This window comes from Neofelis nebulosa, chromosome 4, assembly GCF_028018385.1.
Source record: "Neofelis nebulosa isolate mNeoNeb1 chromosome 4, mNeoNeb1.pri, whole genome shotgun sequence".
Taxonomy (NCBI): Eukaryota; Metazoa; Chordata; class Mammalia; order Carnivora; family Felidae; genus Neofelis; species Neofelis nebulosa.
The window spans coordinates 48,337,705-48,361,117 of record NC_080785.1 but is presented as its reverse complement, the minus strand read 5'-3'; the positions used below and the strand labels follow the sequence as shown (position 1 = coordinate 48,361,117).

Below are 23,413 nucleotides of genomic sequence, written 5' to 3'. Positions count from 1 at the left end.
GGCACCTGGGTGGCTCAGTCGGTTAAGCGGCCGACTTCGGCTCGGGTCATGATCTTGCGGTCCGTGAGTTCGAGCCCCGCATCGGGCTCTGTGCTGATAGCTCAGAGCCTGGAGCCTGTTTCGGATGCTGTGTCTCCCTCTCTCTGACCCTCCCCCATTCATGCTCTGTCTCTCTCTGTCTCAAAAATGAATAAATGTTAAAAAAAAAAATTAAAAAAAAAAAAAGAATATAACTACCACAAATAATGGGAATTGGCTATATTCTATTAGGTTCCTATATTAGGTAGCTTAAAAATTAGTGGCTAAAATAGATTAACTCCAAACCCTCCATGGCTTAACACAGTAGAAGTCCATTTTTCATTCATGTAAAACCCAGTCAAGTGTTTGGCACATGGCCTTAAAGAGGGGAGTCAGGAACCCAGATTCCTTATATCTTGTGGCTGTGCCCACACATAGGACCTTTGCTTGCAGCCAGTGGATGGAGGAAGAGAGGAAAGCTGTGGGTAGAAGGTCTTTATGAGCCAGCTACAAGTGGAGCCCATCACATCTGCCTTCATTCTCTTGGCCACAGCTCAGTCACATGGTGACATCTAACTTCAGAGGAGGCTGGAAAATATAATCTAGCTTCGTGCCGATCGGTTACATGAATAGTTTTGCCACAGTTCTCCTTAATTATTTCCTATGGTCATTTTTCCTTAGATGACAAAACCTTTATGTAAGTGACATTGAAGCTCCTTTTTTTAAATGTTTGTTTGTTTGTTTAGAGGGAGAGAGACATAGAGAGTGAACAGGGGAGGGGCAGAGAGAGAAAGAGAGAAGCCACACTGTCAGCACAGAGCACACCACAGGGCTCGAACCCACACGCTGTGAGATCATGACCTGAGCCGAAACCAAGAGTTGGACGCTTAGCCAACTGAGCCACCCAGGTGCCCCGACACTTAAGTTTCTGAAGTTGCTTTTCTAATCCCTTTTCAGTTCTTCACCAAAGGAAGCAGGTCTTTCTCCTCTCATCTGTTCTGCTTAAGAGATGTAAGCCTCACATAATGAGACCTCTAGATTTTCTCGTGCTCGAGAATAGTTCAGCCAAGTCTTTAATCCCTACTGTCAATTTCGGAATGAAATTATTTTGCCACTGAATTAAGGATCATAATAAAAACGTATACCCGGGGCCTTTTATGAAAGAAATTGTTAAAATGCAAATCACTGATCATTCATATTTGCTCCAGCTAAACTGTGGGCTCACATCCAACTTGCTTTAGCATTCAGCCAGTAAAATGCCAGCTTCATCTGACTCTCCATTATTGTCTAGTGACAATTGACATTTTATTGTGTAATAAAATGACATGGCCACTACCTGGAAGGAGTACCAATGACCACCTGGGGTCTCTGCCCAATTTTAGTATAGTTTTACTCTCTGGACTTGGATGAGTATTTTTTTTTTTCAGTCTTTCTGTTCTTGTTTTACTGTCAAGGGAAGAAACGGTGACACATAAATTACCAGGCGTGAGTAACTTCCAGGGGAATACTTTATAAGACAATTGCGGTCTCCTACGGTGACCAGCTCACGCATCTCTTTGGAACTCTTACAAAAACTATCAAGGGTTCTTGCCACATGGAAATTGAACTTACATGTATAGCCTACACCATGTTAAATTTTGCACAGTTTTAAGGGATTCTTTTTTTTTTTTTAAGTTTATTTATTTCGAGAGAAAGAGAAAGAGAGAGAGCACAAGCAGGGGAGGGACAGAGACAGAGGGAGAGAAAGAGAATCTCAGGCAGGCTCCACACTGTCTGCACAGAGCCCCACTCAGAGCCAAACCCATGAACTGTGAAATTGTGATCTGAGCCAAAATCAAGAGTCAGGTGCCCAACTGACTGAGCCACCCAAATGCCCTTTAGGGGATTCTTAACCCTGCTGAAAACAGGCTAGTACCATATGATCCAGCAATTCCACTCCTAAGTATATGCCCAAAAGAATTGAAAGCAGAGTCTCAAGGAGATATTTGCATACCAGTGTTCACAGCAGTATTCACAGCACCCGTAAGGTGTAAACAACCCCAGTATCTATCAACAGATGAATGAGTAGACAAAATGCGTACACATACAATTAAGGAAAGACATTCTGACACGTGCTTCAACACGAATGAAGCTTGAAGACGTTAAATGAAATAAGCCAGATACAAAAGGACAAATATTGTATTTGAAGTACCTAGAATAACCAAATGCACAGTAATATGCAGTAGGATAGAAGCTACCAGGGACTAGGGGGAAGTTATTACTTAGGGTGTACTGTTTGGGACGATGAAAAATTCTGGGAATGATAGTGGTGTTGATTTCACAACATTGTGAATGCACGTGATGCCACTGAACTGTATACTTTAAAATTACAAAAATGACCAATTTTACACTGTATGCCTTTTACCACAATAGAAAAAAAAAAAAATCACACTGAGAAGAGGCCGGATTTAGAGCCTGGGAAGCCTGGGTTCCAATCCCAGGTCTGCCAGTTGATAGCTATGTGGGACTTCGGGCAGGCTATTTGATAGCTTTGAATGTCATTTTTCTTACCGATAAAACTGGGACTACACTACTCACCTCAGAGGCTTGTTGTGGAAATTCATGTGATTAGCTGGTCGCATAGCAGCCACAGAGGTAAAGAGAACGCGAATTAAGTAAGCAAAATCCTGTGGACTAGATTAAGAACAAAGTACCAGGTTACAGAATTGCTTCTCGCCTCTAAGAGATAAGAATATTAACATTGAATAGTACAAATGCCGCAGGAGTTTAGAGCTAAAGAAACAGGCACAGGCCTTGTTCTGGCCTTCCAGTAACCTCAGAGACAGAAGGAACACAGAAGTACCCCTGCCTAAGTCAGATGTTTATTTCTATTTCCACTTAAACTGTGGTTAGGTTCTGACATAGGTTTCCCTCATTCTTCTACATGGTGGAAATTTTATCTAGTATAGGCTTTAAGTATAGTTTATCTAGTATAGGCTTTTTTGGCATGTCTTGATGCGGATTCTGAGACACGCACAGACACACACGTGCACGCAAGTGGCCCTGCTCCGCAGAGAAACACACTTACTTGCAGATCAGACATCCTATAACGTTAGCTGTTTGAAACAGAACCGTATTTGCAGATCTGTGCTCCAAAGCCCTCTATGTGGCACATACCAGACTGTATAGAAACAACAACACAACAACAGAAAGAAAAGTAAGAGCTGACAGTAGAGAAGGAAGCAGGAGAATGATTAATGCACGTGGTAAGCCTGGTTCAAGGCTGGCATCATGAGCAACGTTGAGCCCGTGACATTCAGAAAGGTGACATTTCATTCCATTTGTTCTGCTTAGGAAAACTGGAGCACGTACAGAATATTTTTAAATTGCATCAGAAATGATTAAAAGTGTGATGCTAAGGAGATCGAACGCAGTTGTTTGGAAAAATCATGATGGAGTGAGGTATTGCCGTTGACATATATTCTACTGACATTGAGACATAAATAGCTAAATTCTACCAGTTTTATCACATAATTCTGTCTAAAATCTAGCTACTTCTTTTGTGTCTAGCACTTGACACAATGCCCGCCTCACGGTGGGCATTTAATATTCATAGAAAGCATGAATGAGTGAAAGAATGAATGAATGCACAAGTGAAAGAAAGAAGCCATCCATTACATGCAAGTGTCTGCGTGTCACATATTAACCTGTACATGGATAAAGACATCCGGATTCGAAACTATCTCTTTCTCCCTTTCAGGGCAGAAACCATTCTCCTGGGGACCATTCGTAAGCAAGAGACACCAACGCTGTGACATATGCCAGTGCCACCACCACCACCACCTCCTCCTCTGCCTCCACCTCCCCCACCTTTGGGAGCTCCTCCCCCTCCCCCCCCCACCAGCGCCCCCGGTAAGACCTGCTGTTTTGCAGTTTGTCAGTCTGGTTCACTGTTGAGTATAAGCTGCTTTGAATGCACTTGAGCAGAAGGTTTTCAGTGTTCAGAACCACCTCCCCTGTGGCAGGTGGCATTTTCGGGGCTGCCTCTGGGGGCTCCGGGGTCCGATTCCAAGCCAGCCCGGCCAGGTACTTCTCTCCCCACTCCTCCGGAGCTCTCCCACTTCTGTCTCTGTGTTGTATACAAACATCTGCGTAATTTCTCTTCTGAGTCCTGCTGCGCAATACAGTTTCCCAAGACCCCCTAACTGAGGCAAAGTGCACCAGCCGATGTGGGGTGCTGCTGAGTCGGCTTCCAGTGTGCCCTTTGGGTGGTGATCACATTGCTTGGGCTTCAGTTGCCTAGTTCTGGGTGCAAAGAAGAGAAGTGTCGTGCGAAATGCCACAATGAAACATAAATCTCTAAAGGAAACTTCCGTATCTACACAAGACTGAATTCAGTCCATTCCCGTCTGTGTTACTGGACACTGTTTTTCGGTGTAATAGTTTGGGTTTAGAAAAAGAGGCACAGAGGACAGTTACTTCGTTTTAGAGAAAGGACTTCTCAACCTTGGCACCACTGACATTTGGGGCCAGATAATTTTTGTCGCGGAAGGCTGTCCTGTGCCTTGTAGGATATTTAGGAATATCCCTGGCCTCTACCCACTAGAGGCCAGGAGCACCCCCAGTCGTGCCAATCAAACGTGTCTCCAGACTTTGCCGTATGTTCCCTGGGGGTGCGATCATGCCCCCTCTCATCTTAGAAGAATATCAGTGCTTAATGCTGACAGTGAACCTTTTTTGGGAGGAAAACCTGGAGCACTTCTCCCCACTGAGCCTCCACTCCACGGGCCACTGCAGAAAGCCAGGTCTAGCACTGACCACACCTCCTGTTTCCAGGGGAAAATGAAAGATACGATGCCATGGTGATGTGCACGCAGAGACAGGGCTGCCTAGGGATGATATGAACCAAGTCCGCAGAAGCCGGGAATAGACCCTCGCCTGCCATCCCCCGCCCCGGTGAGAGTGAGGGCATGCCTGGGTGCCACCCCCGGGACGTTTGCTTTCCGTGCTGACCATATCTAACATGCCAGGGACGCATCCTGAAACGTGGCTCTTGCCCTTGAAGGGAGTGGAAAGAAAACACATAACGTGAATTATATCTAAAAGCTCTCCAACCAGTATAGGAAGAATAGAAGTAAGTGTTGCAGTTCCCCTGCTGAATTTGATCCCACAAGGGATAAAGGAGATGAAGTTTCTAAGTGAAGGAAACATACATGGGACCGTCACGTGGCTCTTGTGTGGACTAGCCAGCACTGAGGAAGTGCCACTTTTAACAAGTTCAGATACCACAATACACAACAGTGTAAACTTAGCCAGAATAAATAAACTTATCAAGACCCATATCATTGGAGATTGGGGAAATAAGCCCTTTTAAACACTGCTGGTGACACTGCAATACTTGGGACTCAATAAACGTTGAATGAGTCTTTCTGGAACATTCTCTGGCGGAAAACCATAAAAACCTAAACGTATCATACTTTCTCCTCCGGTTATCGAGTAGTTTTGTTTTTGAGAATGACTTAAGAGTTTAACCCTAAAGGAACCATAAAGAATTTATACAAGGATGTGCACAGTAATGCTGTGTATTCTAGTGAAAAATTAGACCTTAAATGGTTTATAAGAACTAAATGCGATTTAAGTCATGCTGTTAATTAAAAATTGCATTTTGTCATAGAGTTAATTAAAAATTACATTTATAACTGTGCTTATTATGGCAAGTAGTTATGGAATGATGGATTAGAAACAATGCACATTTTGTGTGTAATGAAATCAGCTAAATAATATGTATAAGTAACCAAGATCAGAAGAGAATTTTGAATGCTGATAATTTTAAATTTCATTAGGCAGTTCTTTTTCTTTAAAGATACTTAAGTTCATAATAAAAATAATGCTACATTTGGTTAATTTTTTCCATTCCCTCCTCCATTCCTAATTTTTTTGAGGAGGAAAATGACCATGTAAATTTTAATAATTTTTTATAATTACATCTTTCTACAATTTGGAAAAAATATACCCAATGAATATTAAAGGGAAAGAATTGGGGCGCCTGGGTGGCGCAGTCGGTTAAGCGTCCGACTTCAGCCAGGTCACGATCTCGCGGTCCGTGAGTTCGAGCCCCACGTCAGGCTCTGGGCTGATGGCTCGGAGCCTGGAGCCTGTTTCCGATTCTGTGTCTCCCTCTCTCTCTGCCCCTCCCCCATTCATGCTCTGTCTCTCTCTGTCCCAAAAATAAATAAAAAACGTTGAAAAAAAAATTAAAAAAAAAAATAAAGGGAAAGAATTAACATCCTTAGTATATAAAGATCTCTTACAAATCAATATGGAAAGGATAAGTAGAAAAATGGACACAAGATATGACCAGGTGGAAGAAATACAAATATTCTAACCTCACTACAATTGAATAAACGCAATTTAAAATAAGGAGAAACTTATTTAAACAATTTAAAATAAGCCCCAACACGGGGCTCAAACCCACAAACCACGAGATCATGACCTGAGCCAAAGTCAGACACTTAATCAACTGAGCCACCCAGGTGCCCTAGTGATGATACTTTTTAAATGTTGGCTCAGGGGCACCTGGGTGGCTCAGTCGGTTGAGCGTCCGACTTCAGCTCACGTCACGATCTCGCGGTCCGTGAGTTCGAGCCTCGCGTCGGGCTCTGGGCTGACGGCTCAGAGCCTGGAGCTTGCTTCCGATTCTGTGTCTCCCTCTCTCTCTGCCCCTCCCCCGTTCATGCTTTGTCTCTCTCTGTCTCAAAAATAAATAAATGTTAAAAAAAAAAAATTTTAAATGTTGGCTCAAATATCAGGAACCAAGCACTTATAATTTTTAATGGGAACAAAAATTGGTATAATTCCTTAAAACACAATTTGTTAATATAGATCAAAACCCTTTACAAAATGGCTATATTCTATGATACAGTTTCACTTCAAGTAATTCTCCTTCAGAAACGAATCATAGATGTATGAAATATTTAGCTATAGGATATAAATGAAAGCATGACTTGTAATAGCAGCCAAAAAAGAAAGAAAAGAAACAATCTAAAATTTTAATACCAGGCAATTTCATTAAAACCTGATTATGCAATCCACAAAATACTAGGCGGCCATTTAAAGTCATATCAAAATTATTTTGTAACTTCCAGTGTAATGATTGACTCAGGCAAGGATCATCCATGAAAGCTAAAAACACCTCGTGAAACGTTTTGGGGGAATACAACGTGCATAGGATCCCAAGGATCACCCAGATTACTTCTAATTACAAAGGGGGAAATGTACTTTTAAAATGGTAAACTTAGCGTCGCCTACAATGGAATGACCTTATGTCACTAGCCTTTTGCAGTCATGCGACAAGAAATGCATAGCATCGCCCTGTAAAAATCACCTGCCAAAAATGTACTCTGAGCAAGCAATTACACACATCCGGATGTGGGATCTTCTCCAGTAGAGGTTGGCAAACAAGAACGGAACCTACGGTCCGGTTTTTGTACAGCCCGTGAGCTAAGTAAGGATGGCTTTCACTTCTTCAGATGGTTGCAAAAAACCCAAAGAAAAATATTTCATGACACATGAAAATTATGTGAAATTCACATTTCAGCTCATAAAGGTTTATTGGACTGCAGGCATGCTCTTTTGTTTATGTTGTCTGTGGCTGCTTTCATGCTACAGTGGCAAAACACCAATGAAATAACTTGTTATTCCCCCCGGAATGATTTTATTTTCTCATTCATCAGACTGTAGTTTTGAAATTACACTCCATTATTATTATTATTATTATTATTATTATTATTATTATTACTATTATTATTACATTTTGAACTTCGTCAGTAAAAATGTTGTGGAAATTTTGTTCTCTTTTTTTGGTTGTATTGTACTTACGTAACACCGATGATTTTGCCTCTTGGCCCACAATGCCTAAAATATTTACTCTCTGGCCCTTTACAGAAAAAGCTTGCCAACACCTGTCCTACAAGCCAGCTGGCTTCATTCAGCCTTCTTTTGGTCACCTGCAGCCAATGATCTTGATACACTTGCACTGGATCTTGTCCCTCCCCTGTGCCACTTGGCAAGGACTTCCCGTCCCTCTCTTAACTGTTGCCCATCCCATCTCTCAGACCTCTGCTGTGCCCCTCCTGCCATGTCTCCTACTTTAGGATCTCAGCATTGCTCTTCCTTTTGCCTGGAAAGATCTTTCTGTGCATCTCAGCTCAGATGTCACTTCCTTGGAGCACCATTTCCTCACACCCACGGTGGCATTTGTAACCTACTTTGAACCCCTCCTTCATAGCAGTTATCAGTTTTTAATTTTGTTTCTATTTGACTGGGGGCCACATTGTATGTTTTGTGTGGTCCTTTAGTTCTGTGTGCCTGGCTCATAAACAGGCACTCTGCTCATTGAATGAATGAGTGAATATATATGTATGCATGAATTAATATCTGCATGGAAGGGTTGAGAAAGGGAGGTAAATGTCTTCCTAACCGGTGGTCAGGACTTTAAACATACATGCTCATGGAGCAACGTGGCAGGTTGTTCTAGATGTAACCTTTGCAAGGACCGAGGGCATTTTGTGTGTTTTGTGGGATCCCCTGTCATGGAAAGCGTCCTGTCAAGCTTCAGCTTAGCTCTGGAAGATCTGGGGATCAAACCAGGGCCAAAAACTTTTTGGTTTCTTCCTCCCACCTCTCACCTCTTCCCTTCCTGTCCCTCCATCCTTGTCTCCTCTTCTTGGGTGACGTGCAGCTTTTCTTTTTCTAAAAACATGAGCGTGGAACCAGGAAGAGGGCAGATGGGACTTGCTAAAGTTTTGGAGCAAGCTTTAATTAAAAGCCAGACAGTCTTCACCATCTTGTTTCCCTTCTTTTCTTGCCCCATAATCCTCTGTCTTTTGTCTTATCCCTTTAAAATCCAGTAACAATATCAAAATTGCCTGCCTGGTGTATTGGTCCACTTACAATGAAATTATTATTGTTTCTTTGGTTACAGGATGTAACTTTAAAAATCTAAAGAAAATATAATGGATTTGATTTTTGAAAATGCAGTAGACTTTTACTGAACTTTTGTTTTCAAATCTACTACGACCCTTTTGTAGTGTCCAATATGAGAGAATAAACTCCTTGAGGGCCTATGGTTTTTTTGTTTTCTTGCCATAATCACATTACACTGTCTACTCAAGAGGAAGGAAATATATATGTCTCTGACCAACTGATAAACTCTTTGGAGTTGGGTTGGCCAAGGGAAAGCCTGATGGTAGGGTCATGGCCACAGCATGTGTTTATTTAAGAAGCAGGTTTGTAAATTCTTGCAGCATTATTTTTTAATGTTGCTCTTCAAGCTTAAACATCTTTTTTTTTAAATTTTTTTAACGTTTATTTATTTTTGAGACAGAGAGAGACAGAGCATGAACGGGGGGAGGGCCAGAGAGAGAGGGAGACACAGAATCTGAAGCAGGCTCCAGGCTCTGAGCTGTCAGCATGGAGCCCGACGCGGGGCTCGAACTCACGGAGCCTGAGATCATGACCTGAGCCAAAGTCGGATGCTTAACCGACTGAGCCATCCAGGCGCCCCTCAAGCTTAAACATCTTAAGGAAAAAAACAATTCCCCAAGGAGAACTTGTATCTTATTATTTCAAAACAAAGGGGAAACTGGCTTGATAATCATTTATTTACAACGAAAAGCAAAACTCTAAGTAAGAAAACATCATGGTGCCATATATTTCTGCCTGTCCGTTCTGGAGATAGCACTTACTAAAATGCTTCAGGGAAATTACAGTGAGAAGCATCTTGTGGCCCCGCGCTTTTCTGTCCCTCCTTACCATTTGCAGAGTCTTTGTTGGCATTCGGGAAACCCTGCGTTATTTTTTTCTCCTTGCAGTCTAAGGATTGCATGATTCACAGGCAAGGGGGACTTTCCAGCGTCAGGAAATATCAGCTGTGGCTTACATTGGGAGGTTTTTCCCACCATCTCTAGGATGCAGGAGCTCACGTGGTATAGAAAAACATGTCAATCTAAGAAAGAAAACGTGGAAAATGGAGTGGTATCTGAAGTCCCGTGAAAGCCTTTTTCAGAGTTTTGTGTTTGCTGTGGCTAAAAACAATGCAGAGTTGAGGGGTGCTAGGCGGAAGGGGGGCTTAGTAGAATTGCATATTGCCCTATATTCTGGAAAAGGTCATTTGCATGTCTGCTGGTGTATTTGGAATAATGAGAGGTTAAGAAAAAATTCTTAAACACTGTCACTCCGATTCTCATGACGCTCTGACACTTTGATTAGTGTTGCTAATAAGGGATTGAGAACACTTAACCCGGAATTCACAGTGACCGCTGGGACAAGGAGAAGGCGTTTACATTAGGCCAAGCTATTAGGAGAGTATTAAATTGACGTGTGGACTCTGCTTCACACGTTGCAAAACTACACCTTTGTCTTCAAGTAATTTTAAAAACTTGATTCTCCCTCTCGTGCCCATTTGCACCCACAAGGAGTAGCACTGCTCCAGTGAAAGTGGAGAGCCTGTCTTTGCAACAGATCTACTTGGTGTGTGAGCGAGAGAGGTGTGGCAGGACCTGCCAGTTATCCTTCCAAAGGGCCATTCTGGGCGGTATTTAAATGTGTTTCTTGTTTCTGCAGCTGTGAGATGGGAGGGGTGGCAGGAACAAAAAGGAAAAGGCTTGCAGGGGTGTGCTGGAGGCCAGGATTATGCACTCATAATGCCTGGGACTTGGCCAGAGAGCCTGCAAGCTCTCGTGAAAGGCTTTTATCAAATTTCATAGGAGCCCAGGAGCGTAAGTCACTCTCCTGCAGCACCTGAGCTGAGGGATAAGGCAGGAAGGTGCCATGGGAGTGTGAGGCCAAAGGGCCACTCGTGAAAGCCTCAGCCGTCTCTGTAGCCATCCCTAACCAGAGATCCATCTTATACCCCAATCTGCTGGCCCTTTGCCTTTGAAAGCTTTTTAAACTACAGCGTAACTAACAATTCCTAAAAAGCTGCAAGTGACCCATCATATGTACCCTGTCGTACTTAGGAGCGCCACTGTGGTTTGGAGCCTGGGATCTTTGGGGGTGGGGGGTGGACCCCCTTCCCCCAAACTGCTCCTTCCTTTCTTGCCGTAAAAGGAGAACACTACCAGTGTCAGGTTATCGCTGGCAGTTAGAGATCCAGCCCAGATGCACTAGAGAAAACCGTAGGAGGGGAGACGGTGCTGGGACCCGCCGGCACATCTCTGCAGTCGGGTGTTGACGACCGGTAAAAGTCACATTTTCTAGAACGTTTAATGAAAAGACATGTAGCATGGCGTGAAAAAAGCAGGCTACCTATAGGTAGTGTGGTCCCAACTATACAAAACAAGACAAAACTGTGTAGGTAGATGCTCACTCATGGTCTCATGGCTCGAGGTCTCTGCTGCTCGCAACACTGGGCACACAGTGGGGACTGAGCTCTGTGACCGCAGACTGTGCCCTTAACGTTGACCAAGCCATTATGCCAATTTGTGGAGCTTTCGCTGCACAGACTTACCCACTCTCTGCCTCTGAGGAGCCTAGAGCCTGAATCCAGAGAAGTCCGGTCTTGTCATTGATCACTGCTCCGTCATGGTAGGACTGAGTGTGCAATTGGTTGTTCCCAGAGCAGAAACTTTGTGCCTTGAGTTGCTGCCTCATTATGTGCTTCCTGCATATGGGATCCTTGAGATGTCATCTTTTTTTTAATTTTTTTTTAACGTTTATTTATTTTTGAGACAGAGAGAGACAGAGCATGAACGGGGGAGGGTCAGAGAGAGAGAGGGAGACACAGAATCTGAAACAAGCTCCAGGCTCTGAGCAGTCAGCACAGAGCCCGACGCGGGGCTCGAACTCACAGACCGCGAGATCGTGACCTGAGCCGAAGTCGGACGCTTAACCGACTGAGCCCCCCAGGCGCCCCTGAGATCTCATCTTTAAAGAGCCCCGTGTCCTCTAAATTAGTCACCTTTCATCCTAAGCTTGCTTCTCTGAGCATCAGGCACTGAACCTGTCCTGCTAGTGTTTTGAGATCTCTCTAGAACAGACAAGTTCAGAACTGAAAGGATCACGGGGCCGGTGAGCAGTTAGTGAGTGGCCCTGAGACCGTGCCTAGTACTGACCTAGGCACATAGTAGGCACTTAATACCTAGCCTTACTTCCTGAACTAGTGACTTTTGCGAAAATACAACTTGCAAGGCAAACCCGCTGGGAGCTAACCAGCCAGCACTTTACGTCTTATACCTGCATAAGTCTCGAAAGCCAGAACACGTTCTCTGTTGTGTCAGAACAGCCTCAACACATTCAAATTTCAGTAAGAATGTTTTATAAGGCGAATGCAGTTCTAGCAGAAGTAACACATTTAGAGATAGCAAAAGTTAACACCCAGTTATTATTTTAAAAGCCATAAAAGCTCTACCCGTTCCAGTTTGTTACTCTTTTCAAAGAGAATAGACCTTGCTCCTTTCCTTTACATAAACACATTTCAAAACTCCAGGAAGGCGACACGATGTACCAGTTTTGGACATGGGAGCCGTAGATTTCCATTTTAATAAGGTCTGTTCACAATAGAGGAGTTGGAATGCGTTTTCAGGCTGGCGAAGGCAGGATTGCACCTGCTCCGTGTACAGTACTTAAAACTTAAAGGTGTAAAAACATGTTTGTGTTCTCCATTGTCCGTTCAGCCCTCGCTGGGCCGAGACATCAGGGTCAGCAGGGATCATGCAGTGATGCAGTGTGGTGTGTTAAAAATAAATGAATTAATTCAATAAATAAAATGAAAACATGTGGGCTTTAGAATTGTGCAGATTGGAAACTGAACCCCTACTGTGCCACTTGCTAGCTATATGATGTCGAGCAAATTCCTTAGTAACTCCGAGCCTCACCTTTCTCTCTGTAAATGGGAATAATAATACGACTTCGTAAGGCACACTGCCCGTAGAGTGGTAAATATGTGTAGAATGCACAAATCATGGGGCTATTATGAGGATCCAAGTAAAATACTGATAGAAGCTGTTGCTTATCCAGTGCCTGCTTAGTCAATGGTAGCTGCTATTATTTCAGGGACCAGGAAACAGCTGGGCACGTAACCAGATCTGGGACTGGGAAGTTGAGGGCAAGGGTCCCTGTGGCCAGTGTGGAGCAGGCGGTCACACCCCAGAAGTCAGGATCAAGGTTGGAAGCCTGAGTTATTCTTTAAAGTGGGGAGTTAGGCCAGTGGTCGGAAAATAGTCCAAAAACACAGGGCAGAGTTTACCACGTCCGGGTTCTCAGGGGCTCCAACTCCACTGTGCCGGTATCTGCTCGTGTAGCACGATTCCAAGGAGGTGAATGGTTGGCCTCCTCTCCTCTCTCGTGCCTCCCACGGAGCTGAGTGGCCTGCGACCAGGGGTGTAGCAGGAAATACCTGAAATCGGCAACAGAGCCGTCAGCCATGCAACCGGGGAGGAGGAATAAGTGGAGATGTGGTGGTGCGTCCTTTAGGACGATCCCGTGGAATGGAAGCCGGGTCCAGATATTTCCAACGTGTAGAGGAGGCTTTGTTTTCTCAGCTGCTGTTTGGTTTGTCGGTTTACAAGCAGCTGGGCAGTAGCAGACCAAGAGGCTGCCTGGTGGAAGGCACACATTTCCCTGGGAGGTTTCACGGTGATGCTCGTGCAAGAATTCCAGCGTAGCTGGGGCACCTGGGTGGCTCAGTCGGCTAAGCGTCCGACTTCGGCTCAGGTCACGATCTCGCGGTCCGTGAGTTCGAGCCCCGCGTCGGGCTCTGGGCAGATGGCTCAGAGCCTGGAGCCTGTTTCCGATTCTGTGTCTCCCTCTCTCTCTGCCCCTCCCCCGTTCATGCTCTGTCTCTCTCTGTCTCAAAAATAAATAAACGTTAAAAAAAAAATTTTTTTTTAAATAAAAAAAAAAAAAAAAAAAAAAAAGAATTCCAGCACAGCTGGCTGGCTCTGGACCCCTATCTAAAGAAAGATGTTCTCTGGGCCTTGTGACAGCTCCGGGAGGCTGTGATTCAGACGTTATGGTGTGGTCTCTCTCTCTGCCTGGCCCAGACTTTCATTTAAAACTCTACCAGCCAGGGGGAATTTGAACACTGATGGGATACTGGTTGATATAAAGAAATTCTATGCCATGGAAGCATAGAACGTCTGCTTAAAATTCTCTGTGTTGCCTCCTCCCCACCATGTAATCTGGCTCCTGTTTTTCTGGGGTTAATGTCACAGTTTTAGTGCCACCTCCCTACAGCAGATCTGCTATCTCTAATCATTGGGTCACAGAATGGCTTGGTTTTTCCCTCCTAAGGCTGATCCCTGATTCCAGTGACTCTGAAGGGGAATGTCAGAGAAGCTGTGAGGCTGGCCATCACGATATCCCTTGCTACTTTTTATTTAAATAAGCCTTGAGGCCTAGTGCGGACGCCAGATAACAAACAGTGGTTTGTAAAACTGTTGCCTTTACCGTCCTGTGCCCAGGGACAAGGACACCTAGCACTAGCTGGTGTTTTCTGCTCCAAGCACGGAGGACATTGTGGGAATTACTAAGGCAGAACTTTCCCAGCCGGCAACCCTTCTCAGCACCAAGGTCACCCCACCCAGATATGGAAGAATTTTCACCTTCGACATTGTCTCCTCTCTGACTGCATGCCTCTTGTGATTGTGTTGCGGAAGGATTCTGGAGGCGGGTGAGGGAAGAGGAACTTTAAAACCAACTCTGAGGCAAAAGCTTTGGCCCTCGAGGTAGCTTAGGAAATATGTTATAGCATAAAGAAAACAAAACAAAACCTTGTGGGTTCGGGAGCAGGTGAACAGCGCATCTCAAGAAGTCAGATCGCAGGCATCCAGGGACTTCTTTAAATCTCACAACTGGGACGCCTGGTTGTGCCCCAGTCACTGGTTGTGATTTCGGCTCTTGATTTTGACTCTTGATTTGGCTCAGGTCGTGATCTCACCGTTTATTGGGCTGGAGCCCATGCTGCACTGACAGCACAGAGCCTGCTGTGGATCTTCTCTCTCCTTCTCTCTCTGCCCCTCCCCTACCTGTGCTCACGCTCTCTCTCTCTCTCTCTCTCTCTCTCTCTCTCTCAAGGAAAATAAATAAACTTTAAAAAATAAAAATAAAAATAAAAAAGTAAAACCCACAACTGTGAAATATAGACGTCTGCCCTTTTGGCCATGCAGACTCAAATTTTTTAGAAACTACCATTGGTTCCACTGGAGGAAGAAAAAGTACAATCGTGCTGGGGGTCAGATCTGCGATAGGAATAGAGAGCACAGCTGCCCCTCAAGGCTTTGTCACACAGGACAAAAATGGCCCAGTAAAACCCATTCCTTTGGCTCAGGGGGCCCTCGTGCAAACACAGACCAGGACTGGTAGGTGAGTTACTTTTTTTTTTTTTTTTTGGCCATTAATCCATAACTATTGCTTAAAAATATGCACCAAAAGCCCTTATCGTATCCAAAGGAAGGATTTTTAAAACCTAAGGGAAAGCTAAGGGAAAAAGCCTCACTGGAAATGTGACGTGTCCTTGCTCACTTCCTCAAAGGCCACCATGGAGATTTGCACCCACCGAGGGGAGCATGCGCCCTTCCTTCCCCCATTTCGAGCAACTGCAGAAAGCTAGGGTCAGTATGGGTACAAGCAGAGGCTCACCACCAATGGTAATGGTTGTTCCCAGGGGGCAGAGAGCACTGTGCCCGCTGCACACGGGTTACCACCACTCCCGACAGCCTGGCTTAGAGCACGGCCTCACCGGCTTGCACACTCGTCTCTCCGTGAGTACAGTAAACCCTCCTGCATCGGTTCAGCTATTGCCAGGCCCTGTTGTCAGTTGTACTCACTTTAGGGGCTTTGGGTCCAGGGGCCTTCTGTCTCTGTGCCAGGAAAGGCTGCCCTCAGGAGGATCCTGAGAGTGGGGGTCAGGAGACAGAGATCGATAATCTTCCTTTCCCCCCGGGGCCCGACAGAGCAAGATGTGAGGGTCATTTCCTCGTGTCCAAGATTTTCTCTTTGGCACACTGGTTTTCCCGTTTCCATTCCAGTAATTTCTAAGCAGCATGCAAACTCACACATCAGTTCCTCTTTCCCTCTTTGGAGATGTCACTTTAGCTCAACCTCCCCTTCCTTATTTTGACCAAATACTTCATGGAATCAGCGATCCCTGACCCTCACCTGGACAAAACCATGACTGCTTCTCCTCACCAGGGCCATACAAAACCACCTCCTCCCTCCATTGATTTTACGTGAACGTGAACAATATGATTTTGTGTTCGAGGCGCATAAATATTCCATTAGTAACAGCGCCAGACTTGGCCTGTTTGGCTTGGATAAGAGTAGTGGTCAAGTGACTGACGTGGAAGGCTTGGCGAACTTTCTGAAATTCAATGGTGTTCCTTCCTGCTGCGCTTTGGCACAGGGAAGTGGGTTGGTGAGACCAGCCACGTGTCCGTGCCGGTTGGGCTGGCCCCAAGCAGGAGTTTCAGGAGCCCAGCTTCCCGCTCATCTGCCTCACCCGTGTCCTCTGTGTGACCTGGGGAGTCCCTGCCCTTCACCCTCTCAGGCCGCACAATGGAGACCGTCCTCTAGGGGAGAGGCAGGGGGCCGCTGTTGATTTTATGTCATTTGGCTTTGTCAAGGACTTGCTTCATTTTGTTTTAATTGTTGCTAGGTAATGCCTAAAGAGTAAAGCTATTCTAAATCTTGAAACATTTGTAGGGGTGCCTGGGTGGCTCAGTCAGGTAAGCAGCCGACTCTTGATTTCTGCTCAGGTCATGATCTTGTGGTTAGTGAGTTCGAGTCCCACATAGGGCTCTGTGCTGACAGTGCAGGGTCTGCCTGGGTTTTTGTCTCTCACTCTACTCCTCCCCAGCTTGTACGATAGATAGATAGATAGATAGATAGATAGATAGATAGATAGATGTTTAAACATTGTCTTCAAAGACTGGATTCTCAAGTGCAAAATGGGAAGAGGGTGAGCAAGGAGAGAAAAGTATCCTAGGGAGGATTTGAGGAACCAATGAGATTTTATTTGAAAACTCTAAACTCACACAAAAAACACACTCTCCCTTGGTTTAGCTTTTAGGTGAAATGAACAGCTGTATTAGGATACACTATTCTAGGGGCACCTGGGTGGCTCAGTCGGTTGAGCGGCCAACTTCGGCTCAGGTCATGATCTCGAGGTCCGTGAGTTCGAGCCCCGCGTCGGGCTCTCAGAGCCTGGAGCCTGTTTCAGATTCTGCGTCTCCCTCTCTCTGACCGTCCCCCGTTCATGCTCTGTCTCTCTCTGTCTCAAAAACAAATAAACGTTAAAAAAAAAAAAATTAAAAAAAAAAAAAAGGATACACTATTCTGGAATGTTACTCTAAATTTTTTTTAATGTTTATTTTTAAGAGAGAGAGAGAGACAGAATGTGGGGTGGGGGAGGGGCAGAGAGAGGAAGACACAGAATCCGAAGCAGGCTCCAGGCTCTGAGCGGTCAGCACAGAGCCCGACGCGAGGCTCAAATTCACGAACTGTGAAATCATGACCTGAGCTGAAGTCAGATGCTTAACCGACTGAGCCACCCAGGCACCCCTGGAATGTTACTTTAAGGCCTTGACCCCAGGAGAACCAAGACCAGCAAGAATCACCCAAGCACCCAGTTCCTTAATTCTTCTGCGTTGACATCCAGAGCACTACTAACCTGCGGGACCCCTCTGACCTGCTGTAGCTTCTTGTATGTCGTCCCCTCCCTGGTGGCAGACCCCCTTGCCCTCTTCATTGGAGGAATCAGTGTATTTTGCCAAACCTCTGTGTCTGTTTGCTACCAGATATTGTTGCCTCCTGCCCCGAACTTGGAGCTTTTGCCACAGACCCACGGTGATGGCTGAGTTACAGGTTTTGAGGACAAGTTTGGGAAAAAACGGGTGTGCATCCAAAATCATCTGCCATGGACATTTTTCCATGGCAATTATAATAGTACCTTTGGATTATTATTGAAAATAGTAATCCTCTAATATATTACTGTAAACAGCTTGACAATTTCACAACTTCCCATAGAGCCTCATTGGATCTTTCCTTATCCTCTGTGAGAAAGAAAAGAGCTTTATCTAATGTGGGTTCCCCTCGAAGTAGACTTGGAGGAAAGGGTCTCTAGGTAGTGTATTTGAGAGGTGATGCCTAGAAGCCCTGGCAAGGGAACGAGGAAGCAAAATAGAGGAGAGAGGAAAGCAGGTGAACGGTGTGTGGGAAAGTAGGGTGTCATCCTGCAGGGGACCCCTGAGAGACTCTAGAATCTGCCTGGATTGTGCTACTGACGGGCGAGGGGCTAGGGCTTTATCCACCGACCCTCGTCACCCTTGTCACCGTGGAGTGCACGCCCCTCCGGGGAATCCCTCTGACAGAGACCCACAAGCAGTTAGCATGTCGGGGCGCTGTCTGGTGTCAGCTTCCGGGCGAGGCAGAGCAGGCAGGTGATGAGACCCAGCAGCATCTACTAGAATCATCGGCGGTCCAGAGAGATTAAGTACTTGCTCAGAGTCGCACAAAGGGTGGAGTCTTTGCACTTCGTCACCTGCATGCTGTCCCTTGTACCGCCCGGCCTCCAGGGCTGCAGTTATGGCAGAGATGGCTGGGACATGCCCTCCAAGCCCAAGACAGCCAGTGTTAGGAGGCCGGAGAGCAGGACTAGCAGAATATTTTCTCTGATGTGCTTCCCCCATTTGCATTTCCACAGGGATCTTTGCCCGACTAGCGTAGCTCCTTCTTAGAGGTAACACAGCAAAGTGATGAAGATTTCCGAGCCAGCCTTCCTGTGTTTCTATCCTGGAAATTGAGTGGCCTTGGGCAAACTATTTAAACTTTCTGTGCCTTAGTTTTGTTCTCTATTTAAGTACTACCTGCTTCATAATGGCTGATGCAAAGACTGAATGAATTAATACATGTAAAGTGCTTAGCAGGGAATAACAGCCATAAAAGTGTTAGATGGTGTTGTTATGGTGCATACGGACGGTCTTTTTCCTTTCACTGGCTTTCGAATTCATGCGAACTCATTATGAAACGAAAGCTCACAATTCATCCCGCATTCACGTCTTGGTAGCGTCTTGCCAAGTTTAAACGCCATTGCACTTGAGACAATTTGTGTATCGCCTGTCTTCACCCTACCTTGATCAACTCCCTAAGGAGGGAGGTCATGCGGCCTTACCCTTCACAGCATGAGCAGCGCCAAGGGTGGGTCCTGGCCTTGGGAGCTTCTCCGGAAATTGGTGTTCTGTGAATGAGAGCACACCCTCCCAGGAGTTCGCTGGTGACACAAAGCTCATGTTACACAGGCAAGCCACCTGCTGGTGGTGACATCAGCATAAAAAGAATTTGAAAGGTTGAACCAGAGATGTACTCCTCCCAGAATTTTCTCTATATTTATAGAACACTATTCTGAGGCCCTCAAAAGAATTTTCAGCTGTGGCTCTGTTCTTTAATCCTCCGTGAGATTAAATTGGAAGCGAAGATACGGAGTGGGGCGTTCTGGTGTGCAGTATTAACATCCACCAGCAATTATGGGTATTGTTGTTTCATTACAGATAACACTGTGTGGCAACAGGTGGACTAATTTTAACATCCGTTTGACCTTGACACACTGTTCAAATGGGTCAGGGTCAAATTGGGTGTCCTGTTTTACATATGAGGACCTCAGATCCACCGCGGCACGCAGAGGGCCCTAAGGCAGAACTGACCTAAGCCAGGGTGTTTGTTCACAATTACCAAGTTCTTGCTGGTAAAGGTTGGAGGTACCCAGTGGTGGGAGGTGGGTTATAGCTACACGACCTACACACCGAGTCACAGATTCAGCACAGTATGGGCTGTCCCCTTCCAGTTCGTTTGTTGAAGTCCTAACCGCCAGGACCTCAGAATGTGACTGCTAGGGTGAATGCAGAGAAAAGTAAGGTTAAATGAGGTCATTATGCTGGGCCCTAATCCAATAGACCCAGTGTCTTTGTAAGAGAGGAGATAGGGATGCAGACAGGCAGGAGACGGCCGCCTGCAAGCCAAGGAGAGAGGCCTCACAGGAAACCAACCCTGCAGACACCTGGATCTCAGACTTCTAGGCTCAGTACTGTGGGAAAGTAAGTTCCTGTTGTTTAATAAATTCCCAGGCTGCGGGACTTGGTTACGGCCGCCCTGGCAAACGCATACACGATGCCTTCATTCGTCGGCCAGTGCAGAAACCTCAGCACCTCCACCATCTCGGTGACGCCCCCCTCAGCTACCCCACCGCACCTTGAGGACAGGTCACTTGGGGCAAATCTGGTCCCAGAGCCAGCCACCCCCAGACAGAATCTGCAGCTTGTTTCTTCACTCCCCTGCTGCGTATGCACGTCCTTCCCCCCAACTTCTTGTGCTTTTATCGATTGTACTGTTCTTGCTTTCTCTGTTTTGTCTTCTTTTGTCTACTGTTTAGAAACACGCAGAATCTCTGATTCGAAGGGGCCTTCTGCCCCTAAGACCTCATTTAAAGGCCTCCAAAGCCTTGGCTACGAATGACATAAACTGCTCAGGTTGCTGCAGGAGTCATGCATTTCAGAATCAATGGACAGATAACTTCTATTTCTGGAAGCTCGGATCAAGAGTTGTGTCGATTCCGTGCAACCTTAAATCATTTTAGCATCCATTATGGGACGGTCTTCCAGCCATCACGAAGAAAAGCATTCTGCTTGCTCACTGCATAGCCTTTGCTGGCTCCCTTCCCAGGACCTTGCTGTTACTAGCTGATTTCCTGCTGCAGCCGCGGGGTTCAGTTATGGCTGGAGTGCATGGGTGGACCCAGGGTGAGCCTTCGCGGGTCCTGGTGTAGACCTAGCCTGACGAAAGTACAGAGTGGGTTCGGGTCTTTAATGGCACCAGAGAAACCACAAAAAGTGAACGCCAGTCCTCTTTTTTTCTTTTTTTTTCCAATCATCTCACTCTCTCTTTTCTTGGTCTCCTTCACTTTTTTTCAGGTCACCTTCCCTCTATTACTTTCTCTCTGTTGCCAGAGTTAGCAGATAAAAATACAAGACGCTTAGTTAAACGTGAATTTCAGTTAAACAGCTGTACTACAACTAAAACAAATCATTGTTTTAGTGTAAGTAGGGAACAGATACGGACATACTTAAACTTGACATTTTTCTTGTTTATCTGAAGTTCAGGCTTAACTGAGTACACCGTTTTTATCTGGCAACTCTGTCTTTGTCTCGGAATATGTGTTCTTTTGTGTGTTTCTCTTATATATAGGTATGTATGTACATAGAGATGTAGCTGGAGAGAGAGATCTCCCTCACAGGCTTTCCTTTTCTGTCTTTTTCCCCTGAAAACCCTACAGGCATACCCCCCACCTTCATTCATATGCACAGCAGTGGTTATATCCATATTTCTCCTTCCACCTTTCTTCATTCTTCCACATCCTTTCCCCTGTTATATATCTCCCTTATCTATCCTTAAAAACTATAGTTTTCCTTTCCCTAAATCTTGGTCACACTTAATAAATAACTTTGTTTCCTTCCAACTTTAAAATATTGAGAAGTAGATGGGGCGCCTGGGTGGCTCAGTCACTTGGGCGTACGACTTCGGCTCAGGTCATGATCTCGCAGTCCGTGGGTTCGAGCCCCGCGTCGGGCTCTGTGCTGACAGCTCAGAGCCTGGAACCTGCTTCAGATTCTGTGTCTCCCTCTGTCTCTGACCCAACCCCGTTTGTGCTCTGTCTCTCTCTGTCTCAAAGATAAATAAACATTAAAAAAAAGTTTTTTTAAATATTGAGAAGTAGAATCTTTGATAGCTCTCTCTTTAAATATTGGTAAAATAAGGTCATTATCAGCCTTGGTATTCTAATTTGGTTTTTTTTTTTCTTCTGATTTATTTATATTTGTTTTGCCTTGCTGGATCACTGGACCTAAACACGAAAATGGGATCATACCCTCGTACGGAAGGGTGATGGCTTAGGATACAGTCATGTAAGAACCTCATGGGCGGCATAAGAAGTGTGAGGGATTTTTTTTTTCACTTTTGTTACCTTTCATTAGTAAATCTTAAAACCTATCAGTCAATAGGCATAAATCCCTCTAATGTCTGTTTTCTTACAAATCATTATGCTAGGCTGTGGGATCGCTAAATCAGTGAAGTCCTTTGGTCTTCCCCCTTGGATAAGACACATGGAAAGATCAGAATCCAAAGTAATATGTATTCATTGCAGCAAAGAATAAAGAGTGTACGGAGAGCCAGAACTGAGTGGCCACAGACCTTCATCATTAAGGGATTAGGTTAAAATGGCTGCCGGGCTCACCAGCGTGGAAGACAGAGCAGGGGTGATGAGGGCACTCACCCTGGGCACTTCCACCTTTTCTCAGTTTGCACCCTCAGCACCTCCCTTATCTCACCCTTGTCCTGGCTCTGCAACCTAGCGCAATTCAACTTTGCTCCCTCATAACCCAGCATTTCAGAAGGGAAACCAAATTGTTTCTCTTTCAGAAGCAATCATGGCACCATTTTTTCCAATTTGAGCAAAACATAAATAAGTGACTTTCTTTTTCTTGATTTTTGTTTCATCATGTTCCACTTCATTCCACAAAAAGTTGACACAGCCGTTGTTTAAAATTCCACAAACTTTTCCTCAGCCCCTTTCACAGTGGTTGGCCTCTGTGGTCTGTTTGTTTGTTTTCCTTTTCTGGCTTATCAGTTGTCTAAATCACTTGTTTGGTAACAAAAAAAATTCAAAAAACTCTGTGCGGGCATCCTCCAATGGTATCATAAAACACACTTTCTAGATTTCCAACTCTTGCGGACCAGCTGTTGGCCACCGATGGTATCTGGGGCTTCCAACCCTTCCTTGACCTCACCCCTACCCCATGACTTTGATGACTAGAGTGCTTTGATATTATGATTTTCTTTAAAGTGTTTCCATTTAAATATGAGAATCTGAAATGTTTTTGTGTGTGTATGTGGTTTATTTTTAACTGACCGTATTATTCAAAGCAATTTTAGGTTCGTAACAAAATTGAGTGGAAAGAATGGAGAATTTCCTTATACCTCCTGCCCCTGCACATGTACAGCCCCCCTCCCCCCCCCCCCCCGCTATCAACATCAGATTTTTCATCAAGACTTCTATTCTGTGTTTTGTTAAAGATTCAGCATCTTTGAAACTATCTCTTTGAGGGCATGGTTACCCAAAACGAAGAGAATAACCAAAGATTAGTAGTTTTTAAGTACTTGTTTAAAAAAATGTTTGTGTATTAATGTTTTACAGTGTCTTACATACTTTCTGCCTGTAGAAGAATTATTGGTTCCTAAAATGGGATTAAATGTACCGGAGATCAAGTGGTAGCTGGCACATCGAAGGCGGTTGACGTTTGTTGACTGTATTGACATTCTATTCCTTGACGAAGCTTGTGACTTCCAGATGCTTCGCTATCTGAACAGTCTT

General features: G+C 45.0%; 1 protein-coding gene across 1 annotated transcript in view; it reads left to right on the top strand.

Annotated features, from left to right (window-relative positions):
- Nucleotides 1-23,413, top strand: part of WIPF3 (WAS/WASL interacting protein family member 3) — an 85,498-nt gene that overhangs the window by 19,467 nt on the left and 42,618 nt on the right. Inside the window, exon 4 of the mRNA XM_058723551.1 lies at nt 3,758-3,909. Coding sequence (XP_058579534.1) covers nt 3,758-3,909 — 152 coding nt within the window. The remainder of the gene's footprint in view (nt 1-3,757; nt 3,910-23,413) is intronic.